At 47.4% G+C, this 21,178-nt stretch overlaps 1 protein-coding gene across 7 annotated transcripts in view; it reads left to right on the top strand.

Annotated features, from left to right (window-relative positions):
• The window catches only part of ABCC8 (ATP-binding cassette, sub-family C (CFTR/MRP), member 8), a 70,877-nt gene that overhangs the window by 9,346 nt on the left and 40,353 nt on the right, over positions 1-21,178 (top strand). For all 7 annotated transcript variants that reach the window (XM_014530955.1, XM_014530954.1, XM_014530953.1 and 4 more), the window contains exons 3-9: positions 542-708; positions 2,450-2,692; positions 3,590-3,778; positions 12,245-12,409; positions 15,443-15,598; positions 18,842-18,976; positions 19,308-19,470. In XM_014530955.1, the coding sequence (XP_014386441.1) occupies positions 542-708; positions 2,450-2,692; positions 3,590-3,778; positions 12,245-12,409; positions 15,443-15,598; positions 18,842-18,976; positions 19,308-19,470 (1,218 nt within the window). The remainder of the gene's footprint in view (positions 1-541; positions 709-2,449; positions 2,693-3,589; positions 3,779-12,244; positions 12,410-15,442; positions 15,599-18,841; positions 18,977-19,307; positions 19,471-21,178) is intronic.

Raw genomic sequence — 21,178 nt, 5'->3', positions numbered from 1 at the left:
GAAAGGGCTGGAATGAAGGACTGTTAAAATCTCAGCTTGGAAATTCCACAATTCCCATTCTAGGGTGGAGCCTGTACGACCTAGGATCAGTCACCTCAGCTCTCTGAGCCTCGACTCCTTTGTCTGTTAAATTGGGGGTGTGACACATACTTCTCTCTCAAGGCTATTGTAAGGAATAAATGAGACAATATGTTTAAAGTGCTTACTTGGCACAGCACCTACAACTTAATTAAAATAAAGAAATCGTTTCCCTGTTTTCCTTCTATTTATTGTAAAGGGTGAATAGCTTGCCTTCCAAGATTATTGTCTTTGAACATGCCCATCATGAATGATTTAATGCATGTACATCATCTCAAAATGACACACTCATCTATTCATACATGCAACATCCCTTTACTCAGAAATGTGCACACTCACATCTATACCACTTGCTTGTTCACACACCTCCTCTGACACCTCATTTTTCTCCTTCTCTCCCACATATTTGCACATGCATGAGGGCACACACACACCCTCTTTGCTCTCTGTCTCTCCTCCACAGCCCTGCTGGCCTACTGGACGCTGGCCTTCATCACCAAGACCATCAAGTTTGTCAAGTTCTACGACCACAACATCGGCTTCTCGCAGCTGCGATTCTGCCTCACGGGGCTGCTGGTTATCCTCTACGGGATGCTGCTGCTCGTAGAGGTCAATGTCATCAGGGTGAGGGTAAGCAGGCCCCTCCTGGACCGCCCCCCCCCCACCTGAAGACGCACCTGGGCTAGGGCGGGGCTCCTGACCAGTGTCCTGCTTCTTAGCCAAGTCCTAGAAGTCAGCTTGTTTTACCTGCCTCAGCAAGGGGCGCTGAGGCCAGTGTCAGAGTTTCAGGAGCAACATTTCATCTGGCCCAGCTGCCCAGAGGGAAGGAAGGTGACAGGATGTGTTAGCAAGGTTGTAGGATTCTGCGCTTAATCCCACAGAGGGGAAATGAAAGCTTCAGGCACTGCCTTCTCCAAGTTTGATTTTTTTTTCAGGGGGAGGGGAGGGATGATACTTGTTTTTATTTTAATGTGTTCATATAGTTACACATATATGTGAATGAGTCGATGTGGCTGCATACATGTCTTTTGTTTTGTTGTCATTTTTGCTTGCCCCCTTTACTCTCTAGGATCATCCCCTCCCCTCCCCCCCTTTCCCTCCCTTTCCTTTCTCAGGTAACCCAGACTAACAACCTAATCTGTGACCTTCCATTCTTTGTTTTTATTAATATAATAGCATAAACTTCTATCCAGGGTTTTGTGTTTTTTTTCTTAACTCACACATATATATAGAGTATCCCCTAAAAATGTGTACACACTTTGAGTAATTATTAATTCCAATGGGTTAAATCTGAAAAGAAAGAAACATCAATTGAGTAATCACAAAAAAAGTGTGTATACATTTGGGGGGGGGGTACTCTGTATATACACACACACACACAGTTTTTTCTCTCAATATTTGTTTTATAAAAAATGGGATTATATTACAGTTTTCTGCATCTTGCTTTTTTTATCCAACAGATATCTCTTAGGACTCCCTCCAAGTGTAGTATGGCTATTTTGTTTTCTTAATGGCTGCATAATATGCCATCATGTGGTTGAGCCATAATTTATCAGCCATTACCCTATTAATGGGCATTCATTTTGTTGCCAAGTTTTTGCCTCCACAAACAATGGTGTATTAAACATACTTACTATATCTTTATGTATTGCTGCTTTTATTTCTATGGGAGAGAGTCCAAGGAGTTGAGTTGCTGGATCAAACACTCTGTGTATTTTAAGTTTTAATCAATGTTGCAGATCACCTTCCAGAAAAGCTGTAATCTACCAGCAATAAATAAGAAAACCCTTTTCCTTCCTCCAACCAGCACTGGGGGCTACAGCCATTTTTCATGTGGGCCAGTCTGATGAGTGGGAAATGCTACTTCAGTGTGCATTTCTCTGACTCCTCTGTTTTTAGTTGATTTGTAGGGTACAAGGGTTTCCTACATTCCCTACCTCAACTGACCCTCACAGCACCCCCTATGATGCAAGTACCACCCCCTTTGTAGATGAGGAAACATTTTAGATAAGATTTGTCCAAAAATTTAGTAAGTGGAAGAGGCAGGATTCAAATCCAGGTCTGCATGGCTCCATGTTCTGGAAACCTTGCATGGAGAAGGCAGCATATGGGGGATCTCTGCTCTTCCCCAATCTAACTGGAACCCAGCCCAGCCCAGGGGATTCAGAGAGCCTCAGTGAAGAGTCAGGAGTTCCTGGTGTTGGTGGCCAAAGGATTGGGTGTTCCTTTTCCTGGAAATAGGCAAACGATGGTCCCATTTGTTAGAGGTCAAGGGTGGGATGTCATAACCCCAGATGTTTGCTGCTGGGGCGAACTGGAGAGTGGGGAGAAGTTGCACTTGCCCATCCCCAGTGGCCTGTGTGCCCCACAGAGATACATCTTCTTCAAGACGCCGAGGGAGGTGAAGCCCCCCGAGGACCTGCAGGACCTGGGGGTGCGCTTCCTGCAGCCCTTCGTGAACCTGCTGTCCAAGGGCACATACTGGTGGATGAACGCCTTCATCAAGACTGCCCACAAGAAGCCCATTGATCTCCGCGTTATCGGGAAGCTGCCCATCGCCATGAGGGCCCTGACCAACTACCGGCGGCTCCGCGAGGCCTTCGACGCCCAGGTGGTCAGTGGGAGCATGGCCACACCATCCCTTCCCTGCCCTCTGGTTTAGAGTCACAGACGGGATCCTCAGAAAGCATCAGGTCAAACCCCGGGGAGGGGGGCAGGTGGGGAAACTGAGGCCTGGGAGGGGAAGAGGTTTGCCCCAAGTCACACAGTGAGCCAGGGACAAGTCCAGGGCCACTGAGCCATAGGGCAGTCACAGCTGGAATGGCCCTTATCGTTTAGGTCATCCGGTCTAACACCCTCATTTTCCAGGTGGGGAAACTGAGGCCCTGAGAAGGGTAGTGACCCCACTGGATACCGTATGTCCTGTGCTCTTCATTCTGAAGCTCAGTGATTAACGGTGGGAATTTTCACCCATTTTGGAGAGCAGGGCGTTAGTGGCCTGATCCTATGAGTTGGGCCAGGAAAGGATCTCCCCACATCACTGAGTAGGAAACTGAGGTCCTGGGAAAGGCCAGGACCTCCTCAGAGCTGGTCCACCGCTGGCGGGTATCAGAGCCAGTCTCCCAACTCCAGTTCCGTGCTCCTTCGCTGCCTCTGCCCTGGCATGGTGGGAAAACACCGAGGCAGATGCGCTGGCAGGCGAGAGCGAGTAGGTGTGGCATGTGCCACTCCTCATTACAGTGCTATGCTCATCACATAGTCCCTGACAGCTGTGTGACCTTGATCGATATTCTGGCCTCAGTTTCCCCATCTGGACCATGTTGGCATTGATGGGCTCACTCACTTATGCACTTGGTGGTTCCATGATTTCTTCCTGGAGTTCATCTGTCTGCAGCAGACGTGGCCACCAGGTTTCCCCAGGCAGCAGGAGCCAGGGGTTTCCTGGGAGGCTGGGCCCTGCTGTGAATGGGCCCTCAGCCGCTCTGACCTGGCTGTGGATCTCTCTGGGCAGCGGAAGGACACACACAGCCCTCAGGGCGCCCGGGCCATCTGGCGGGCCCTCTGCCATGCCTTCGGGAGACGCCTGGTCCTCAGCAGCACTTTCCGCATCTTGGCCGACCTACTGGGCTTCGCCGGACCCATGTGCATCTTCGGAATCGTGGACCATCTAGGGAAGGAGAACCATGTCTTCCAGCCCAAGGTAGGCCACCCAGGGGTAGAGCAGGGCACCCGTTGGAAAGTTTTCACTAGTGGGTGAGGACGTGCCAGAGGGCCATGTGTGTGAGCTGTGGATACCGTAGGGTAACTCCTCGCACATGCACAATACTGCTCCTCACATGGCAATATGCCCATCCAGGAGATGCTCCGCATCGGTCCACAGAAATGCCAGGAGGCAAGCTTGTGCCCTGAGAGGATTTCTGGCGCCCTGCTCTGCTCCTCATACCTTCACCACCAGAATAGCTCTCCCGGTTACTTAGTCACTGAGAAAGTTACAGGAAGTGAATTTGTGTACTCAGGGTCAAGAGCTTTTATGACTTGTTGGCTTTTAGTTCATGTCACCTTAATAGACTCTCAGTACCTGTTCAGAGATCTGTCTTCCCCAGTTCTGTATGTCCATAGCGCCCAAGGTTCTGCAGGGGCACCTGGGGGGCTGCTGTTGGGGGAAGGAGCATGGGAAATCCCCATGCCTACGGCTTTTTCTCCCTCCACCCCCATCCAAAGTTCATTCAGAGCTTCCCCAGTTTTATTAATATGTTAGACTTTCCCATTGAATTATTTTATCTTTTTGTTTTGTTTATTTGTTTTGTTTTGTTTTGTTTTGTTTTGTTAATCCTTACCCAAGGGCATTTTCCATTGATTTTTAGAGAGAGTGGAAGGGAGGGACAGAGACACAGAGAGAGAAACATAGATGTGAGAGAGACACTTCGATTGGTTGCCTCCCGCACTCTTGGATCGAGCTTGCAACACTTCAATCCGCAGGCCGATGCTCTATCCACTGAGCCAAACTGGCTAAGGCTGAATTTATTTTTGAAAGAGTTTCATGTCTTGAAAATATCACCAAGCAGGGAAAATAATTATCCAGAAAGACTTTTTGTCTCTTTTGTCCAACAAATTTCAGTTTGTAGCATCTTTAGAGCTGGAAAGGCCAGTGGGTATCGTCTAGTCCAGTGGTCGGCAAACTGGCTCAGCAAACCGCGGCTCGCGAGCCTCATGCGGCGCTTTGGCCCCTTGAGTGTGGCTCTTCCACAAAATACCACGTGCGGGCGCTCACGTACAGTGCGATTGAAACTTCGTGGCCCATGTGCAGAAGTCGGTATTTTGTGGAAGAGCCACACTCAAGGGGCCAAAGCGCCGCATGAGGCTCGCGAGCCGCGGTTTGCTGAGCCAGTTTGCCGACCACTGGACTAGACGATACCCACTGGCCTTTCCAGCTCTAAAGATGCTACAAACTGAAATTTGTTGGACAAAAGAGACAAAAAGTCTTTCTGGATAATTATTTTCCCTGCTTGGTGCAATAGCATTCACCATGGGTGGGAGGTGGGATACTTAATTCTTTCACCTGTTTCTTTGCTGCCACTTAGGTTTAGATGGTCACAAGATGGAAAACTTTTCACCTCTAATAAGACTCAGTGTTTTATTTTCCCAGAAAGAACATTATTATAACCTTTTAACCACAAACAGTTCAAAAATGATATAGAGAATGACTAACTAGAGATCTTAGTAATTTATAACACTCCCTTGTGCAATGTTATTCATCTCGAGGACTCTAAAATTGCAGATAGCAGTTAATTCTCTGGAGGTTTATATTAATTTTTTCTTGAGCTATAATTAATCAGCCGAGCACTTTGGGTCAGGGATATGAGACACTCCAAGTCTGTTTGTCTGATTTATTCAGCAAATATTTATTGAACCCTGCTATGTGTCAGGCCTGGGCTAGGCTGTGAGAATACAGACAATGGTTATGATGAGGACTATCTATATATATAAAAGGCTAATATGCGAAAGTGTCCCCATGGGAGTTTGACGGGGAGACCAGTTCTATCACTATCTATGACATTTGCTGACCACTAGGGGGCAGCGTGGAATGAAGGAAGGCCCCATCTGGCAGCCGGCAGCCAGGGAAGGGAGGCCCCGGCCAGCATCCGGAAGGAAGGCCTCGGCCGGCAGCCAGAAGGCCCCGATTGGCCCTGATTGCCAGCCAGGCCTAGGGACCCTACCCATGCACAAATTTTGTGCACCGGGCCTCTAGTCTATATAAAAAAGCCTAAGCGACCGTTACGGCAGAATGACCAGAACGACCGGTTGCTATTATGCGCACTGACCACCAGGGGGCAGGTGCTCAATGCAGGAGCTGCCCCCTGGTGGTCAGTGTGCTCCCACAGGGGGAACGCCACTCAGCCAGAAGCCAGGCTCACGGCTGGTGAGTGCAGTGGTGGTGGCAGGAGCCTCTCCCGCCTCCACGGCAGTGCTAAGGAGCAGCAAGCCAAGCGGTAAGGAGCAGTGAGCAAGCAGGCAGTAAAGAGCAAGGGGTGCCGGACATCCCCCAAGGGGTTCTGGACTTCGAGAGGGCACAGGCCAAGCTGAGGGACCCCTCCCCTCCAGTGCATGAATTTTGTGCACCAGGCCTCTAGTTAACAATAATAACACCACTTATTGACTGCTTACTACATGCCTGGCTGTGTGCAGGAGTGATCCATGTATTATCCCATTTAATCCCCAAAACAACCATTTAGGGTATTTTTTTTTATAACAGCTTTTTTGAGATGTAATTCACATACCATAAAACTTATGATGTAGGTATTTTTATCCCCATTTTACAGATGAGTAACTTAAAGCTCAGAGAGGTTAAGTAACTTTCCCTGGGGCCCTCAACTAGTGTGTGACAGAGTCAGGATTTGCACCAAAGTCTCTTTCAATCCATAGTCTGGGCACTTACAATTATGAGGCCATCACCTCTGACTCCAAGAAATCTAAATCAAATATTTTTATATGCAAAGTGTCCCTGTGGGAGTTTGACCGGGAGACCAGTCAAACATTTAACACACTTTGCTAGTGTGTTAAATACTACTCTTAGGGGGCATATACAGGGAACTATGAGAAGATGGATGACTAACTCAGCCAGTGGTCTTGACAGCTTTGTAGAGGAAGGGGTATTTGAATGGGGCCTTGACAGATGAATAGGAGTTGGTCAGGCTAAGGTGGGCAGATTTCTTGTTTAATCAAGAATGTGAGGACACCTTTTGCTTATTTAGACTTCAATGGCTTCTGAAGCTTACTCTGGCTTTTGAGCATCTGAACTTTATTGGCCCCAAAATAGAGGGGAAGAGACTGCTTCTCTTGTCCACAGGACTGTCATCTTTTAGCTTAATTCTAGTCAGAAGTGACCCCAGAATACTCGACATTGGTAATCCTGCAGCAACATGGAGCCAGTTTCTAATATCAGAAGAAAGTGGCTCAGTCCAGAGCCCTTGTCTGCTTGTCCACATCATCTTCTTCTTCCTGTGTTTCCCCAAAATCTTGTGGAATTCTCCTGAGGAGAGAGCTCTGAGGCAGGATGTGCCGAAGAGATGGTGAGAATAGCACTTAGATGTCAGTTCATCTGACACTAGTTTTGCCTTCTCTTTTCTCTTTATTTAAACACAAACCTGGGCTTCGCTGCCCTCTCATTGGAATGCGCTTGTCCCAGTTACTCGCCAGCACCTAAGTCCCTGAGACCGGTGGCCCTGCCTCCGCAGCAGCAGGCCTTACACATTTAACATATGTTCTCTGAGGCCCAAATGCAATCAGCAAATGACACACATAGAGATGAGAGTTGAAAGTAAATGTAGTCTCTACTGTCAGCAACAAAGAATCCTCAATCGTGTTGTTGACTGGGATATGGCTTACTTCTCATTTGGGCTTCTGGGCCCAGAAAATGGGGGAAGGAGTCATGTATTGAGGTCATTTGGTTCATCCCCCTGCCTCCCAGCAGCTCTAACCCAGAGAGACAGATGCTATTCTGGTGTTTATGTACCTGCAGAGAGGGACGCTCTCTAGCTACACATTGCAATGTTTAAACCTCTGGGTGAGAAAGCCCTTCTTTCCGCTTGGCCATATCCACCTGCTGAAGCCTGCACAGCCAGGCACCAGTGTTTACTTCACTATCAGTGGCTGCCCTGCCCCCTCTTCCCTGTCCAGGACACTCACAGTGAGCAAGAATCACCGCCCTTGGTATCTGCAAGGACAAACATTTCTTCTTTCTTCTTTAATGACTGGACGTGTCCCAGGGCCTGACAAATCTTTGATGCCTCTGTCCCCGCTGCCACTCGCCAGGAAAAGCTAGGACCCAGGCTGGGCACAGCCCATGATATATCTTTTTCCAGTGCCCTCTCCTGCCCAACCCCCACCCACAATCTGTCACCTGCCATGGATGCCACTGATCTGGCTAGAGGATGAGGAAATTGGATTCAAAAGAACTGCTGGTATCTGAAACCTGCCAGCACTGCTCTAGGCTGTCAGCTGAACAGAGAAACGGTCTGGGTATGGTCTCAGGGCCCAAGCTTTGAATGGCCTCTGAATCTCAGAGGAAAAACGTGTAGGTTTGTGACTGTGTGTGTGCTTGTTTCTGAATGAGTTCTCCTGGGAACTGCTTGGTTTCTATCTGTGAGTCCTTTGTGTTGTCCCTGTGTCTGTTGGTACGTCTTTTTCTCTGTGAGTCTGCGTCCCCATTTGAATGCCCGTATTTGTGGCTATCACTATGGGTGACTTTGTGAACTTATATGCATTCCTGTGACTTTATGAAGTTAGTGTGTGGCAGCTCCCATGCCTCTGCTCTGGCCTGAGGTACCTTTCCTTCCGTCCTTCACCTCACTAACCCCTTCTCAGCTGCCAAGACCCAGCTCAGATGTCACCTCCTCCAGGAAGCCTTCCTCTGGCTGAATTAGATGGCCCTCCTCTGTGGTCCTATAACATACTGTGCTTGCACCATCAAAGCACCCCTTCTCTTCTTCCTCAACTTGACCCTGAGTCCCTTAAGACAGGAATTACATTGTCTTGTCTCAGTGTGTTCAGCTCCCAGCTCCAGGCCTGACACCCAGAAGGCACAGACGAAATGATCTTCAACAAATAATGCAGAAGTTGTTGTATATTGATTGAGCACTTGCACTTACTAAATTTTTTTAACCTCCATTGCTACGTTGAATCCTCCCAACAATGTTCTAAAGTAGAAACCTTTCAAGGCCTCATTTACAAGTGAGGAAACTGAGGCTCAGAGAAGTTGAGGAACTTACTTAGGGACACATGGCTAGTATGTAATGAGCCAGAACTCGAACTCAGATATGTCTGCCTCAAAGTCCAGGCTCTAAACCAGCATGTCAAGTGGTGTGGGCAGATGGGTGGCTATGTTGGTGTGTGAGTAGTCAAAGACAGTTCTCATTGCTTTTACCCATAGCCTCCCAGGGCTGGGACCTATGGGCAGTTCACCTTTTGGGTCCTGCCAAAATCAGAAGCAAGAGGTCAAGTGGCCCCTCCCTTCGAGCTCCAGAGAACAAGGGAAGGAAGACTTTCCAGTCAAACCTCTGGCCAGGCAGGGGCCCTGGGGTCCTCACTGTAGAGGCATGAGTCCTGGGCCCTAGTCCTACCTGTGCTACGAACTCTCCTTATGCTCTTCATCACTCACAGCCCTCATTGGTTCAACTGCAAAATGGGGAAAAGTGCAATCACTTCTATAGAAATTAGATGGGGGATGAAGATCATATGCATTGATTAATTTTTAAATATTTATTGAGCACTACTGGGGAAATTCCTGGAAACAAACATAATTTCTTCTCTGAGGGTTTGTGAAAATGTGAGATGAGGGCATCTGATCTTACAAAGCATTTATCTTCCACCACATGTTACGTTGTAGGTCCTTAGCCTTTTCTGTCCTGCCATGATGCTTTCAGAGCTCTGGACAATGGCCATGCCCTCACACCCGTCCATGGCCTCCCAGGACCCTCTGGTCACTAGACTTCCTCAGGGCCTGCCTTCTTTGGACAATACCCCAGGCCTCTTTGGCTAACCTAGTACCCACTTCTTAATCAAAACTTTGCTTTTCTAGACTTCATCCTTTTTAAACTGTCTCTTTGAAGGGAGATGAAATAATGACCTCATGTCTTATGCCTGAAGGGAGATTTTTTTTTTTTTTTTCGGTTGATCAGCATGGTTGGGTTCTCTCTCCAGGATCTCCAGCCAAGTTCTGTCTAGGTTCTCCAGCCAGGTTCAGTCACCAGGTTCTGTAGCCAGGTTCCAGCCAGGTTCCAGCCAGGTTCTATCCAGGTTCTCCTGCCATGTTCTGTCTAGGTTCTCCAGCCAAGTTCTGTAGCCAGGTTCTGTCCAGGATCTTTTGCCATGTTCTCTCCCTAGGTTCTGTCTCTAGGATCTTCAGCTAGGTTCTCTCGCTAGGTTCTGTTTCTAGGTTCTGTATAGGATCTCCAGCCAAGTCCTGTCTCTAGGTTCTCTGAAGGGAGATTTTTATTTTAACAGGTCACAAAATTCTTGATCCAAAGAAATACAATTTCTCACTCTAGAATGGGTATGTGGCAGGGTAAGGGGTAAAGGCTTTGCTTTGACAGCCGCAAAAAGAGAATTCGTTACCTTGTAAAAAATACACAAATATGAAATGAGTGCATTTAACAAATACTACCCAGAGCTTAACCAACATTTATGATCCATTTATTTTTCCAGCCCTCATTCTCCACCCTGTGTGTTTTCTGGTCATTGTGGCACAGCACATGTGTGGCATTCCAGGCTGCTCAAGAGCTTTCATGATGATCCATGTTCTTGGGTGCATAGCATTCCCATGAGCATCATAACATGCCTGACAGTTTCCTATGCTTAGAAATTTAAGGGATTTTTGCACTGTCCCCCTGATCTAATCTAGGGATAGACATTTTTGCACCTGCAGCCATTTCCTTACGTTAAATTACTTCCTTGGAATGACTTCCCATGATGTGCTTTCTTGTTTTAAAATAATGGACTCCATTCTCCAGAGCCGGGTCTCTGCAGAGAATAGCAGTACGGAAGAATTCCCTGCATGCCTTCATTTTTCACTCAGAACCAGCCAAATGGGCATGTTTCTCTCCCCCACAGGTCACAGCTTGATGATGACGATAAAAGACTCAAGGTCAACGGCTAGATGGCCTAAGCATCAGGTCTGGGGTGGTGTTTTGGGGATCACACAGGTTCACGTTCACATATTCTCCTTTACGCACGTGACCTGGGGCCAGCCCCTTATCCGTGCTGAAGCGCCGTTTCCTCGTGTATAACATTGGGCTAAGAATGCTACCCTTCTCATTAGGGTTTTATGAGGATGGAGTTCTGCACCTGATAAACAGTGTGTCCTGCCCCTTGCTTCCCTGTAAGGTCAGGTTACCCCCACCCCACCCTGCAGCCTACTTTTAAGGTCCATTTGCTACTTCCTGCCCACCCCCACCCATTACTTTCTCCCTTCTCCCTCTGGTATTTTGACAAATGAGAAAGAGTGTCCAGGGCTTCAGGTCTCAGTCGGCTTTCCTCTAAGAGTCCAGTGTGAATCCCTCAGTGATCTCCCTGTGTCTGCTTCCTGCTGTCCCCAAAAGGTAGAGCCCCCTGTCCCACAGAGCAAGGGAGAAACAGTTGTAAGCAGTGAGGGCTCCTTTAGAGAGCCCTGTTGAGCCAAAAGGCAGTATCTTTCCTGCCATCAGGAAGCCCTTCTGACTCTAGGGAAAGGACTCCCCTCAGAGGCCTGCCCCTTTCAGCCTGACCACAGTCAGGGACATGCCTCGGCCCCTTCTCATCCCTTTGTTCCCAGCACTCTTTCCCCTGCAGCAGCTCCCACACCCTTCCCCATAGCTTGCAGAGTTCAGGGAAGAACCTCTGTCTTCATGGAAATATTGATGTGGCTCTGCTGGGGAGCAATGAACTTAGCCAAGATCAAAGTTTTCCTGGGAGCTCTTGGTGCTGAATTTGGAAACAGACATGCTGCTGTTCCCTGGTATCTTTAGCAACAAAGTCAAAATGTTTGGGGGTTTTTTCACTGCTTATCATCTGAGTTCTTGCCGGAGAGTGCAGCAAGAGAATCCTAAATCTAAAAGGAGGTCCTGGGAGCTCAAGAGGCTGGCGGGCTTGGGCCTGAAATCTTTTCAGTCTATTATAGGCGATGCATTCCCATCTCTCGCCTGGGAGCACTGCCATGCCATCTTTTTCGCTGGTCTTTTCTCCCAGAAATTACTACAGAACAGGCTGTTGGTGAGTGTGGGACAAGGCCTCCCTAATTCCATTTTTGTAGCAAAGAACACACATCGTGGGATTTGTTCTAGCCGTTCTGGTTTTGGCTGCTCTGTGATTCGTTCTATTTATTCTTGCTCCATTCAGAGCGAGCTCCCCTGGGCCTGGTGGCCGCAACACTGCAAGTCATATTTATGGGCGTAAGGTTAGAACTGGGCCACATTCTGTTCCCTTAAGCAAGATGTTGAAGAGGGTAGCCCTCCCTGTAGTTAGAAGAATGCTTAGTGGGATTCATCAGTCTGATTTTCACACATAAACAATTGCATATGGGTTTGCAAGCATGGGGGTCCTATAATGACAGCCATTATGGCCCAGTAACAGGTACTGAAGGTGGTCTTTTTGCTGGCAATGACAGCCACTGCTGCACTTGTCTTTCCAACAGACACAATTTCTCGGGGTTTACTTTGTCTCATCCCAAGAGTTTCTTGCGAATGCCTACGTCTTGGCCGTGCTTCTGTTCCTCGCCCTCCTGCTGCAAAGGACATTTCTGCAAGCATCCTACTATGTCGCCATCGAAACTGGAATTAACTTGCGAGGAGCAATACAGGTACTTGGATGATTATTTTTTTCGCTTCATAGTAAGAATCACATGATTTGTCCTCATAGGCCCTCAAGGATAATTTCTGCTGGGACTTATTTTTATATTTTTGGTGGCTCTTTTAACTCTGTTTTGAAATACCATTGACAATGCAGTGTGGGATAGTGGAAAATGCTTGGGCTGGACTTAGGAACTGTTGTAGTTCTGCCTTGGATTTGACCCGTAATGTCAATTGCTCAGCCTTTGGGCCTCCATGTTTTTCAGCCTTGAATGGGACTGACATCCCTAATCCATCACAGCACTCTTTCCCTCGGAATGCAAATGCAGCCTCAGAATCCTTCTCTAGATACCATTCCAGAGTTCTATCAGACAGTCTTCTTTGGGTGCAAAACAGAAAACGTGTTTGACATGCCAGGATTAGAGAGCCTCTAAGATCTATTGGAGAGCTTAGATTTTGGGTCATAAGAGAGACTTATCTGGTCTGATAGGTCCCTTGGGCCTAGCTTCTTGCTGCTGCCTTCTGTGGATTTCTTCTCCGAGTCACTGGAAGGATGATCAAAGTCAGGGAGCATGCAGGGCCCCTTTAGGCAAGCTAGTGATGAGAGTTGCCTAAGCCCCAGTGTTTTTATTAGAATTTTGGTTCAGCGGTTGGAATGAAGAGACCCAGTACAATAGTGGTTTACATAGGATGGAAGCTTGTTTTTCACAGTCAGGGCTGTGAAATAGCTACACAATATCAGAGACCTTATTTCTTTCTGTAATGTTGCTCTGCCAGGCTTCTCACAATTACTTCCATCTTGTGATTTTAAAGGACTTTTGAAATTGCCACATGTCTACATTTAACTCAGCAGAAGAAAGATGGAGCAATAGGAGGGAACGCTTCCTCTTTTAAAATCACAGTGCGGAAGTTGCACATATTCTCTCCCATCGCTTTCCTGAGAAATTGCCCACATGGCCACTCCTAGAGGCTAAGAAGTGGGGTCTTTCTTCTTGCCATAATTCTTCTAGAAATTCTTCTGGTGAAAAGAAAAGAATGGATATGGGGGGACAACTACAGATTCTGCCATACCCGGCCATTCCCATGAAGTCAGTACAACACTAGGAAGTTGTGATTAAACCCCAAAGCCACATCATTCTTCATGTATGAGCCTCAGAATCATTAACATTGACTGGTCCTCTGGGAGCCTGGACCAGAGGCTGTGTAGAAAAGGGACTGAAAGGACAGCCTGGGTTGGGGACAGCGTCAGGGGCCAAACTCTGGTTATGTAGGTGTAGTCCATGTGTATGGTGCCCCCTGGAATTGTGTAGTGCACAACCTGAGCGGCTGCCATGACGTCGCTGCCCATCCCCAGTGGTTTTACATTGAGGAAGCAGAGCCATTTCCAGGAATGTCATCACAGGAGAATGGTAGAAAGATTCCAGGAAAATCCAAGACCCTCTAAGACTCATAGGGGCTTAGAACTGGCAGGAACCAGCTATTGCTCAGTTCAGAAAACCATTCTGAAAATCCCAGCCTCTGTTCACACCCCTCCAGTGACAGGCAGACCTGCACCCCCACAAACAGCAGCCAGTTTTGTAGTCAAACAGTTTTGTAATTAAATCAGCTTCCTATTTGTATGTCATAATTCACACTCTGCCCAGAATTTTCCAATTACACTAAAAGAGGCAAAGTGGTTTTTTAAAGTATTAGCGTATAATTGTTTTTATCAAACTACCTGAATCTTTTGCATTAATAAGAGAGATTGATTCAGGTGTCACAAAAAAAAAATAGCTAGCATTAATTATGGAAACAAATGAGATAAAAAAAACAGTTCTTTCAGAAATTTACAGAAAATTATAGACAAGAATCCATGTCTTTGTGAATTTGAGAGTAATCCCATTTCTTGCATGAAAAGTTATTAAGCAAAATTCCTGTGTTATATATAATTTTTTTGGCTTACTAGCTATCAGTCGGTTGTGTGTTTCTATGTATCTTGGTCTTTACTTAATAATGCTTTCTTTGATAGATTAGTCTATGTTTCTACTTCACTGAAACTAGGTTTATTATTATTCTTTAAAGACCGATTTCATATAACCTAGGATGTGCATAGGCTTGTCCAAAAATGCCATTGCCCTCATTTTAAACCTTACCCGTGGTGCAAATAAACTCACAAAAAAAGACATAGAATAGGTTTATGCTTTAAGCATGCCCGACCCACAGAAAAGCCTGGGTTTACACAAATTATGAATTAACGCCCGGGAATGCACCTTACAACAGAACGCATAATAGAATTTCATTGTGAGCAGGCTTCCCTAGGATATTTAAGACAGAAATGCATTTTTCCTTTTTCAAGAGCACATGGCCCGGAAATTGCCATCCTTCTGGGAGGCACAATCACTCTGCCCATATGGCTTTTAGGTTCACAGCTCACAGGAGCCATTACCATGGCTGTTCCCATCTGCCTGGAGGGGGCAGAGCAAGGTCCCCAGGGTGGCTGGCCTCCAGGACGGGGCTGGGGCTCATCGACACCCATACATTGTGTCTCACATAAGCCCATTCCAGGCTGAGCACTTGTCTTGTGTCAAGGCTCAATGAAGACAGGACTTGGCCCTGGAGCACACCCATCCCCGGTTGGAGATGGCCCATTAAAACAGATGGCTGCCCCACTTTGTCATGTTTATGGCTCTGAAGTATGCTCTCTGCTGGCCTCTGGTAAATCAAGAATTCAACTGGACAGGAAAATCTGCTTTTAAGATTTAAGAGCTCATTAAGTCCTGTCCCCAAGGGAGAGGTTTTGCTTGCTGGGAAAGTAGCCTGCCCTGCTGGCATGGGTTCCTCGTTTGCATGCTGCCTCTCGGGCTTGTGTGATTGGTCATCAAAGCCCTCTACCTCTCTGAGCCTTAGGTACCTCATTGGTAAAGGTGGGACAGTAATGCAGGGCCCCTTACAGAGCTGCTCTGTGCTCCGTAGGGTGAATGTCTGGCACATTATAGATGTGTGGCATCTGGGATGGTGATTAGAATGATGATGACAAATGTGAACCATGCTGCTCTCATTTCTAGACCAAGATTTACAATAAAATCATGCACCTGTCCACCTCCAACCTGTCCATGGGAGAAATGACTGCTGGGCAGATCTGTAACCTGGTTGCCATCGACACCAACCAGCTCATGTGGTTTTTCTTCTTGTGCCCAAACCTCTGGGCTATGCCAGTACAGGTAAGTGATGCGTGCTTTGGGGGGGAGTGGGAGAGGGGGCACAAAACCAGAATCTGCTGCTGTGTGCTCAGTGACTAGGAGTCACCATCTTCCTTTCCATGTTTGCCTGTACCTTCCACCCTGCTGGGTCTCCATGGGGTGCATCCCTGGGTCTCTATTCTGTCTCACCCTCTGCAAGCATCTAGCCATCTCCCTGGATGGTCAGAGAAGGTAGTACCATTAAAACTTTTTAAATGCAGTTTAAACCTTAAAATCTTTTTTTATTTTTTTAAAATATATATTTTATTAATTTTTTTACAGAGAGGAAGGGACAGGGATAGAGAGTTAGAAACATCGATCAGCTGCCTCCTGCACACTCCCTACTGGGAATGTGCCCGCAACCAAGGTACATGCCCTTGGCCGGAATCGAACCCGGGACCCTTCAGTCCGCAAGCCGACGCTCTATCCACTGAGCCAAACCGGCTAGGGCTAAATCTACTTTTTTTAAACTATAGAATAATCATATGTGGAACACTTGCAGACATTAAAAGTTATGTTGTAGCAAAGGGCTTACGTACACTGAAAAGTGTTCTGTTATATTTTAAGCAAAACAAGTAAATTACAAAATAGTATATGCAATACACTCCCTACTAAATTGGAATACCTGTATGTATACATTTGTACAGATTCACACAGAAAAAAAGAACTAGAAGGTCACATGGTGGGAGTACAAGTGGTTTTTATTTTCTCATGCATTTCTAAATTCTCCAATAAGCATGTATTATTTTTGAAATTCAAAATCATGATTGTTGTTAAAACCAAACAACCTTAGAGGTTGGCTGTGAAGGAGGTGCACTCTTTCCTGACTATATGGGAAGAATCTCGGACGTGGTTTACTTGACTCCCACCTTCCACCAGGGAGTCTCTGATCCTCTCCTGTAGCTGGGAGTGAATCTCCACTCGGGTGCTCAGGCCTGAAGCAGAAATCCCAGACCCATTCCCAGAGGGCCTACGAGCTCCTGGGGGCTGCTTGGTGTAGAGGAAAGTGTCTGGACTTGGATGAGACAGGCTGATTCAAATAACCTCTCTGGGCCTCGGGAACCCCATTTTTTTTTATCTCCAAGAGCTCTTCCTGCTTTGTCGTCATTTTTTGGTCACGTATACTTTTTAAATCACAGCTTTATTGAGATATAATTCACCCATTTAATGTGTGCAACATGATGGATTTTAGCATAGTCACAGGATTGCGCAATCATGTCACAATTTTACAACAATTTCATCACCCCATAAAGAAACCCATACCATTGACAGTCATGCCTCCTCCCCACCCCAGCCCTAGGCAACCATCAGTCTACATATACTTTTGAAAATCTAATGAAACCTTCTTTCAGAAAAACAAATGGGTGTTCACACATTTTGCCTACAATTTCAGGGGCTCTATGGGCCCCCTGAGGCTTACGGACACCTTGGTAATGAACTTGGCCATAGTGAGGAACCTCTGTGTATCCCCATCCCATCTCTGGGCATCAGAGGCCCAGAGCCCAGGGGCTTACCCTGGGCCACACAGTGAGCTGGTAGCAGCACCACGGCCAAGCATCTCCTTTCTGTGGTCCCCTAGTGACAGGGTCCCATAGGGCCCGTTTGTTTATTTGTTCGTTTTTAAGAAGGGGCATCAGCCACCTTGTATTGATCTACAACTGTGTGCCAGGCACTATTCTAGGTGCTTATCACATGTGTTCATTTAATCTTCACAACAGTCCTGCTAAGTGGACATTAAAATCACCATTAGAAAAATGAAGAAGCTGAGACACAGAGAGGTTAAGTAACTTGTCCAAGATTGCACAGCCAGCAAGTGCTAAGATCTCCCCACCACTACCCTAGATTGCTTTTCTAACTTGTGAATAGGAGCTAGAATAGCCCCTTCCCCCCACACTTGCTTTGCAAACTCAGAATCCCTGCTTCCTGGTATGTTCCCCCTGGGGTTCATTCAGACCCCTGCAGAAGAGAGGCATGGACAGAGGAGTCTGAGGAGCACGAGGAAGGGCAGGTGGAGTGTGAGGGGGAGCCTTGCAGATATTGCCTCCACAGCTCCTGCCCCAGCAGCTTCTAGCACCTGGAGATGGTGGGGTTGCAGGCACTGACCCCCAGCTGGTGCACTGATTGGTGACTATGGGAACTTCCTTGGGGTCAGGCCCTCCCAAGCTGCTGAACGACACTCTGATAGCTTCCGTATGCGGACAGTTCATGGAAGGACTGGATGCCAGGGATAGTTTTCCCGGAGGGTGATGGCAGCGGGGCCCAGCAGCAGCAGGAGGTTCTTCATCTCCTGAGGAGCTCCTCTGCCCATCCGTGCCAGCATTAATTTATCATCAGCTAAACACTGGGAGGCAGGTGGCGGAGGGTCGCTTAGCAGCCCTAAACACCTGCTAATGCAGGAAGCCTTCTGTGATTAACGGAAATCACAGAGCCACCCGCCCACTCCTCTGTCCTTGAGGTGGTGCAAGGAGCTGAACACCAATTTGGCGTAGGGCTCAGGGAGTGCAGGGCCAGCCCAGCAGACTTTTTTTATTTTCAATTAAGGAAGGCAGCACATGTGTTCCTCTAGATTCTAGAATAAGCCCTGAATTCAGAGGTGCCTGCTTTTGAAGGCAACCTGAGAAACTGTCATCCTGATGCTTTGGGGACTGGCAAGAGGAACTTACGCTTCTCATAAATATTCAGAAGCAGGCAGTCATTTACATAAAGCTAGAAACAGAATGAATTTTCTTTTTAGAGAATATCTTTGAGATCCGCTAAAAAATTAAAGATGTCAGGAGCACAAGAATGAAAAGTAAACTCTCGGATCCTGGGCTGGTTTTGTCTGGCATGGAGGCGGCAATGGTGCCCCTTTGCTCGTATGTCACTCTTTCCCGATAACCGGCGCAAAACGAAGGGTGCTGTCACACCCGCTGTGCAGCCTCAGCTCTGAGACCTCCATCTGGGAAACAGATGTGGGGACAGATAATGCTTCAGCCAGCCTTGCAGATAAATGCAGTTCCCAGCCCAGAAACTCTCTGCTGTGTGAGCCCATCATGTTAACTCCTCCTTCTGATACTGCTCTGTCACCCCTTTTCCTCTGCCCTGACCCCCAAGACAATTTGGAAACCCGGGCACCAAGGCTGTCTGTACCACTTTAGGGGACTGGAGAGGAGGGGATTTTGCCAACACCCCCTGGCAGGGCAGCCACCAGGTTAAAGGGAACTCATTCCCATGATCCTCCCTCAGATCATCGTGGGCGTGATTCTCCTTTACTACATCCTCGGAGTCAGTGCCTTAATTGGGGCAGCTGTCATCATTCTGCTGGCCCCCGTCCAGTACTTCGTGGCCACCAAGCTTTCCCAGGCCCAGCGGAGCACCCTGGTGAGTGTCCATCCTTCCCTCATGTGTCTGCCTGCTCCCTCTCCCCTCTCATCAGCGGGTCTCCTCACTCTTCCCCCAGATGCCACCAAATACCTCCCCCCCAACACACACACACGCACACACATGCACATGCACATGCACACTGTCATTGACCTCCAGCAGGTCACTTCACCTGTTGGCTTCACCCATGTCTTGGTCCGTGGGATGGGATTAGTGAAGAAGGCAGGAGCTGGGCATTGTCTGTGAAATGGTGAGGACATGGGCTCAGCTCCTTCCTCTTGTGTGGGACGGGGGCAGACGAAGCCCGTTTCTGACTCGGTGCCCCTGGCAGGAGTATTCTAACGAGAGGCTGAAGCAGACCAACGAGATGCTCCGTGGCATCAAGCTGCTCAAGCTGTACGCCTGGGAGAACATCTTCCGCACGCGGGTGGAGATGACCCGCAGGAAGGAGATGACCAGTCTCAGGGCCTTCGCCATCTATACCTCCATCTCCAGTGAGTCCACCCAACCAGCCAGCCCTGCGTGCTGCTGGGGTCGGGTCTCAGGGCTTGGGGGAGGGGGTGGTGGCAGAGCAGGGGGCTTTGGGGTCATCCAAACCAACTGAGCCTCGCACTGTCTCAGGCAGCAGAGCCCCCAGAAATCACAGTGTTCTCAGTCATTTATTTAGAAAACATATTGAGAGCCTGCTGTGCCGGGGACACTGTGCTGGCCCTCAAGATACAGGATGAGAAAGAGAGATACGCTACTGAGTTGATATGTTCCTGCGAGGCAGCAGTGAAGGAATAAATAACAGTTTGAATTCTCCTAATTGTGAGGACTCCTTCTCAATAAGTCAGACTGAGCTGCCACTGCCTGGGGAAGCAACAGGAAACTTCCATTTATCTGGGTCCCTGAGGAGGAGAAACATTTTCTTTAAACAACAGGAGCTCGAGTTTGAGGTCCTCACAGGTGTAGCCACACTGACTGAATTTACATTAACCAACTGGTTTGGGAACTCCAAGCCCAGAAATAGAGGGGGGAAAAAAGACCCAAACTGGTAAAACTCCTAGGGTCCCAGCAGACACACATAATAAAACCACTTTCCAGAGAACATGGGGCTCCTGTGGGGAACATTCCTGTTGAACAATGAGCTAATAATAAAGAAATAAAAATCCTCCAGAGAAAATAAATGCATCACCAGAGTGAATCAACAAATGCAAAAAATAGGAGAATTACTCCCTCAGTACCTGTAGATGTCAGAATAGTCTGAAAGAGATCATAAAATAAGTGTGTGTAAAATAATTAAAGAGCTAAAAAAAGATATAGAACCTACAGGGCAGAACAGGAAAATATCAGTGGGGGGAAAGCAAGCCAAAAGAACTTGTAGAAATTAAAAATTTAGTTACTGAAATTAATTTGATGGATAATAGTTCCCAGTCAGAGTCAGGGTATGTGAGGTCAGGTGATCGATGGAGTCCTGACTGAAGTTTATTTCAGTTGGTCCAATGGCTCAATGGGAGAAAACAAAATGGAAACAATAAAAATAAAAAATAAAAGCACCTCAGTGTACAGGTTAAATGAAATAACATAGCTAAAGAGAGAATTTGTGAATTAGAAGATAGACCTGTAGAAATTACACAGAATGTGGCAAGGGAGGTAAACGGTTTTCTGATGGGAATGAAGACCCAGAGGGGTGTCTTCCTGAGGTCACTCCTGGGGTTGATAGTATGACTCAGACTAGATCCTCTGGAGGCTCTAGCCCCCGGCCTTGAACTATTTCCACACAGAGCTGGGAACCTAGGGATGGACAAGAAGACTTAGGACACAATGAGGCACCATTTTCAGGTTATTTTCTCTTACTGAGAAAAGAAACAACCTAGCCGTAACCGGTTTGGCTCAGTGGATAGAGCGTCGGCCTGCGGACTGAAAGGTCCTGGGTTCAATTCCGGTCAAGGGCATGTACCTTGGTTGCAGGCACATCCCCAGTGGGGAGTGTGCAGGAGGCAGCTGGTCGATGTTTCTGACTCTCTGTCCCTCTCCCTTCCTCTCTGTAAAAAATCAATAAAATATATTTAAAAAAAAAAAAAAAGAAACAACCTAGAATGGGCTCTGATGGGAGTGAAAACAGGGGAGGAAATTAGAAGAGATGAACAAATCTGATTACCTCCCACAGCTGAAATGTGGTGGGGGTTTTTTTATGTGCAAGGAAGAGACCTACCTGGG

This window comes from Myotis brandtii, unplaced genomic scaffold, assembly GCF_000412655.1.
Source record: "Myotis brandtii unplaced genomic scaffold, ASM41265v1 scaffold782, whole genome shotgun sequence".
NCBI lineage: Eukaryota > Metazoa > Chordata > Mammalia > Chiroptera > Vespertilionidae > Myotis > Myotis brandtii.
The sequence above is the reverse complement of the archived record's forward strand: the minus strand, read 5'-3'. Positions and strand labels throughout refer to the sequence as shown.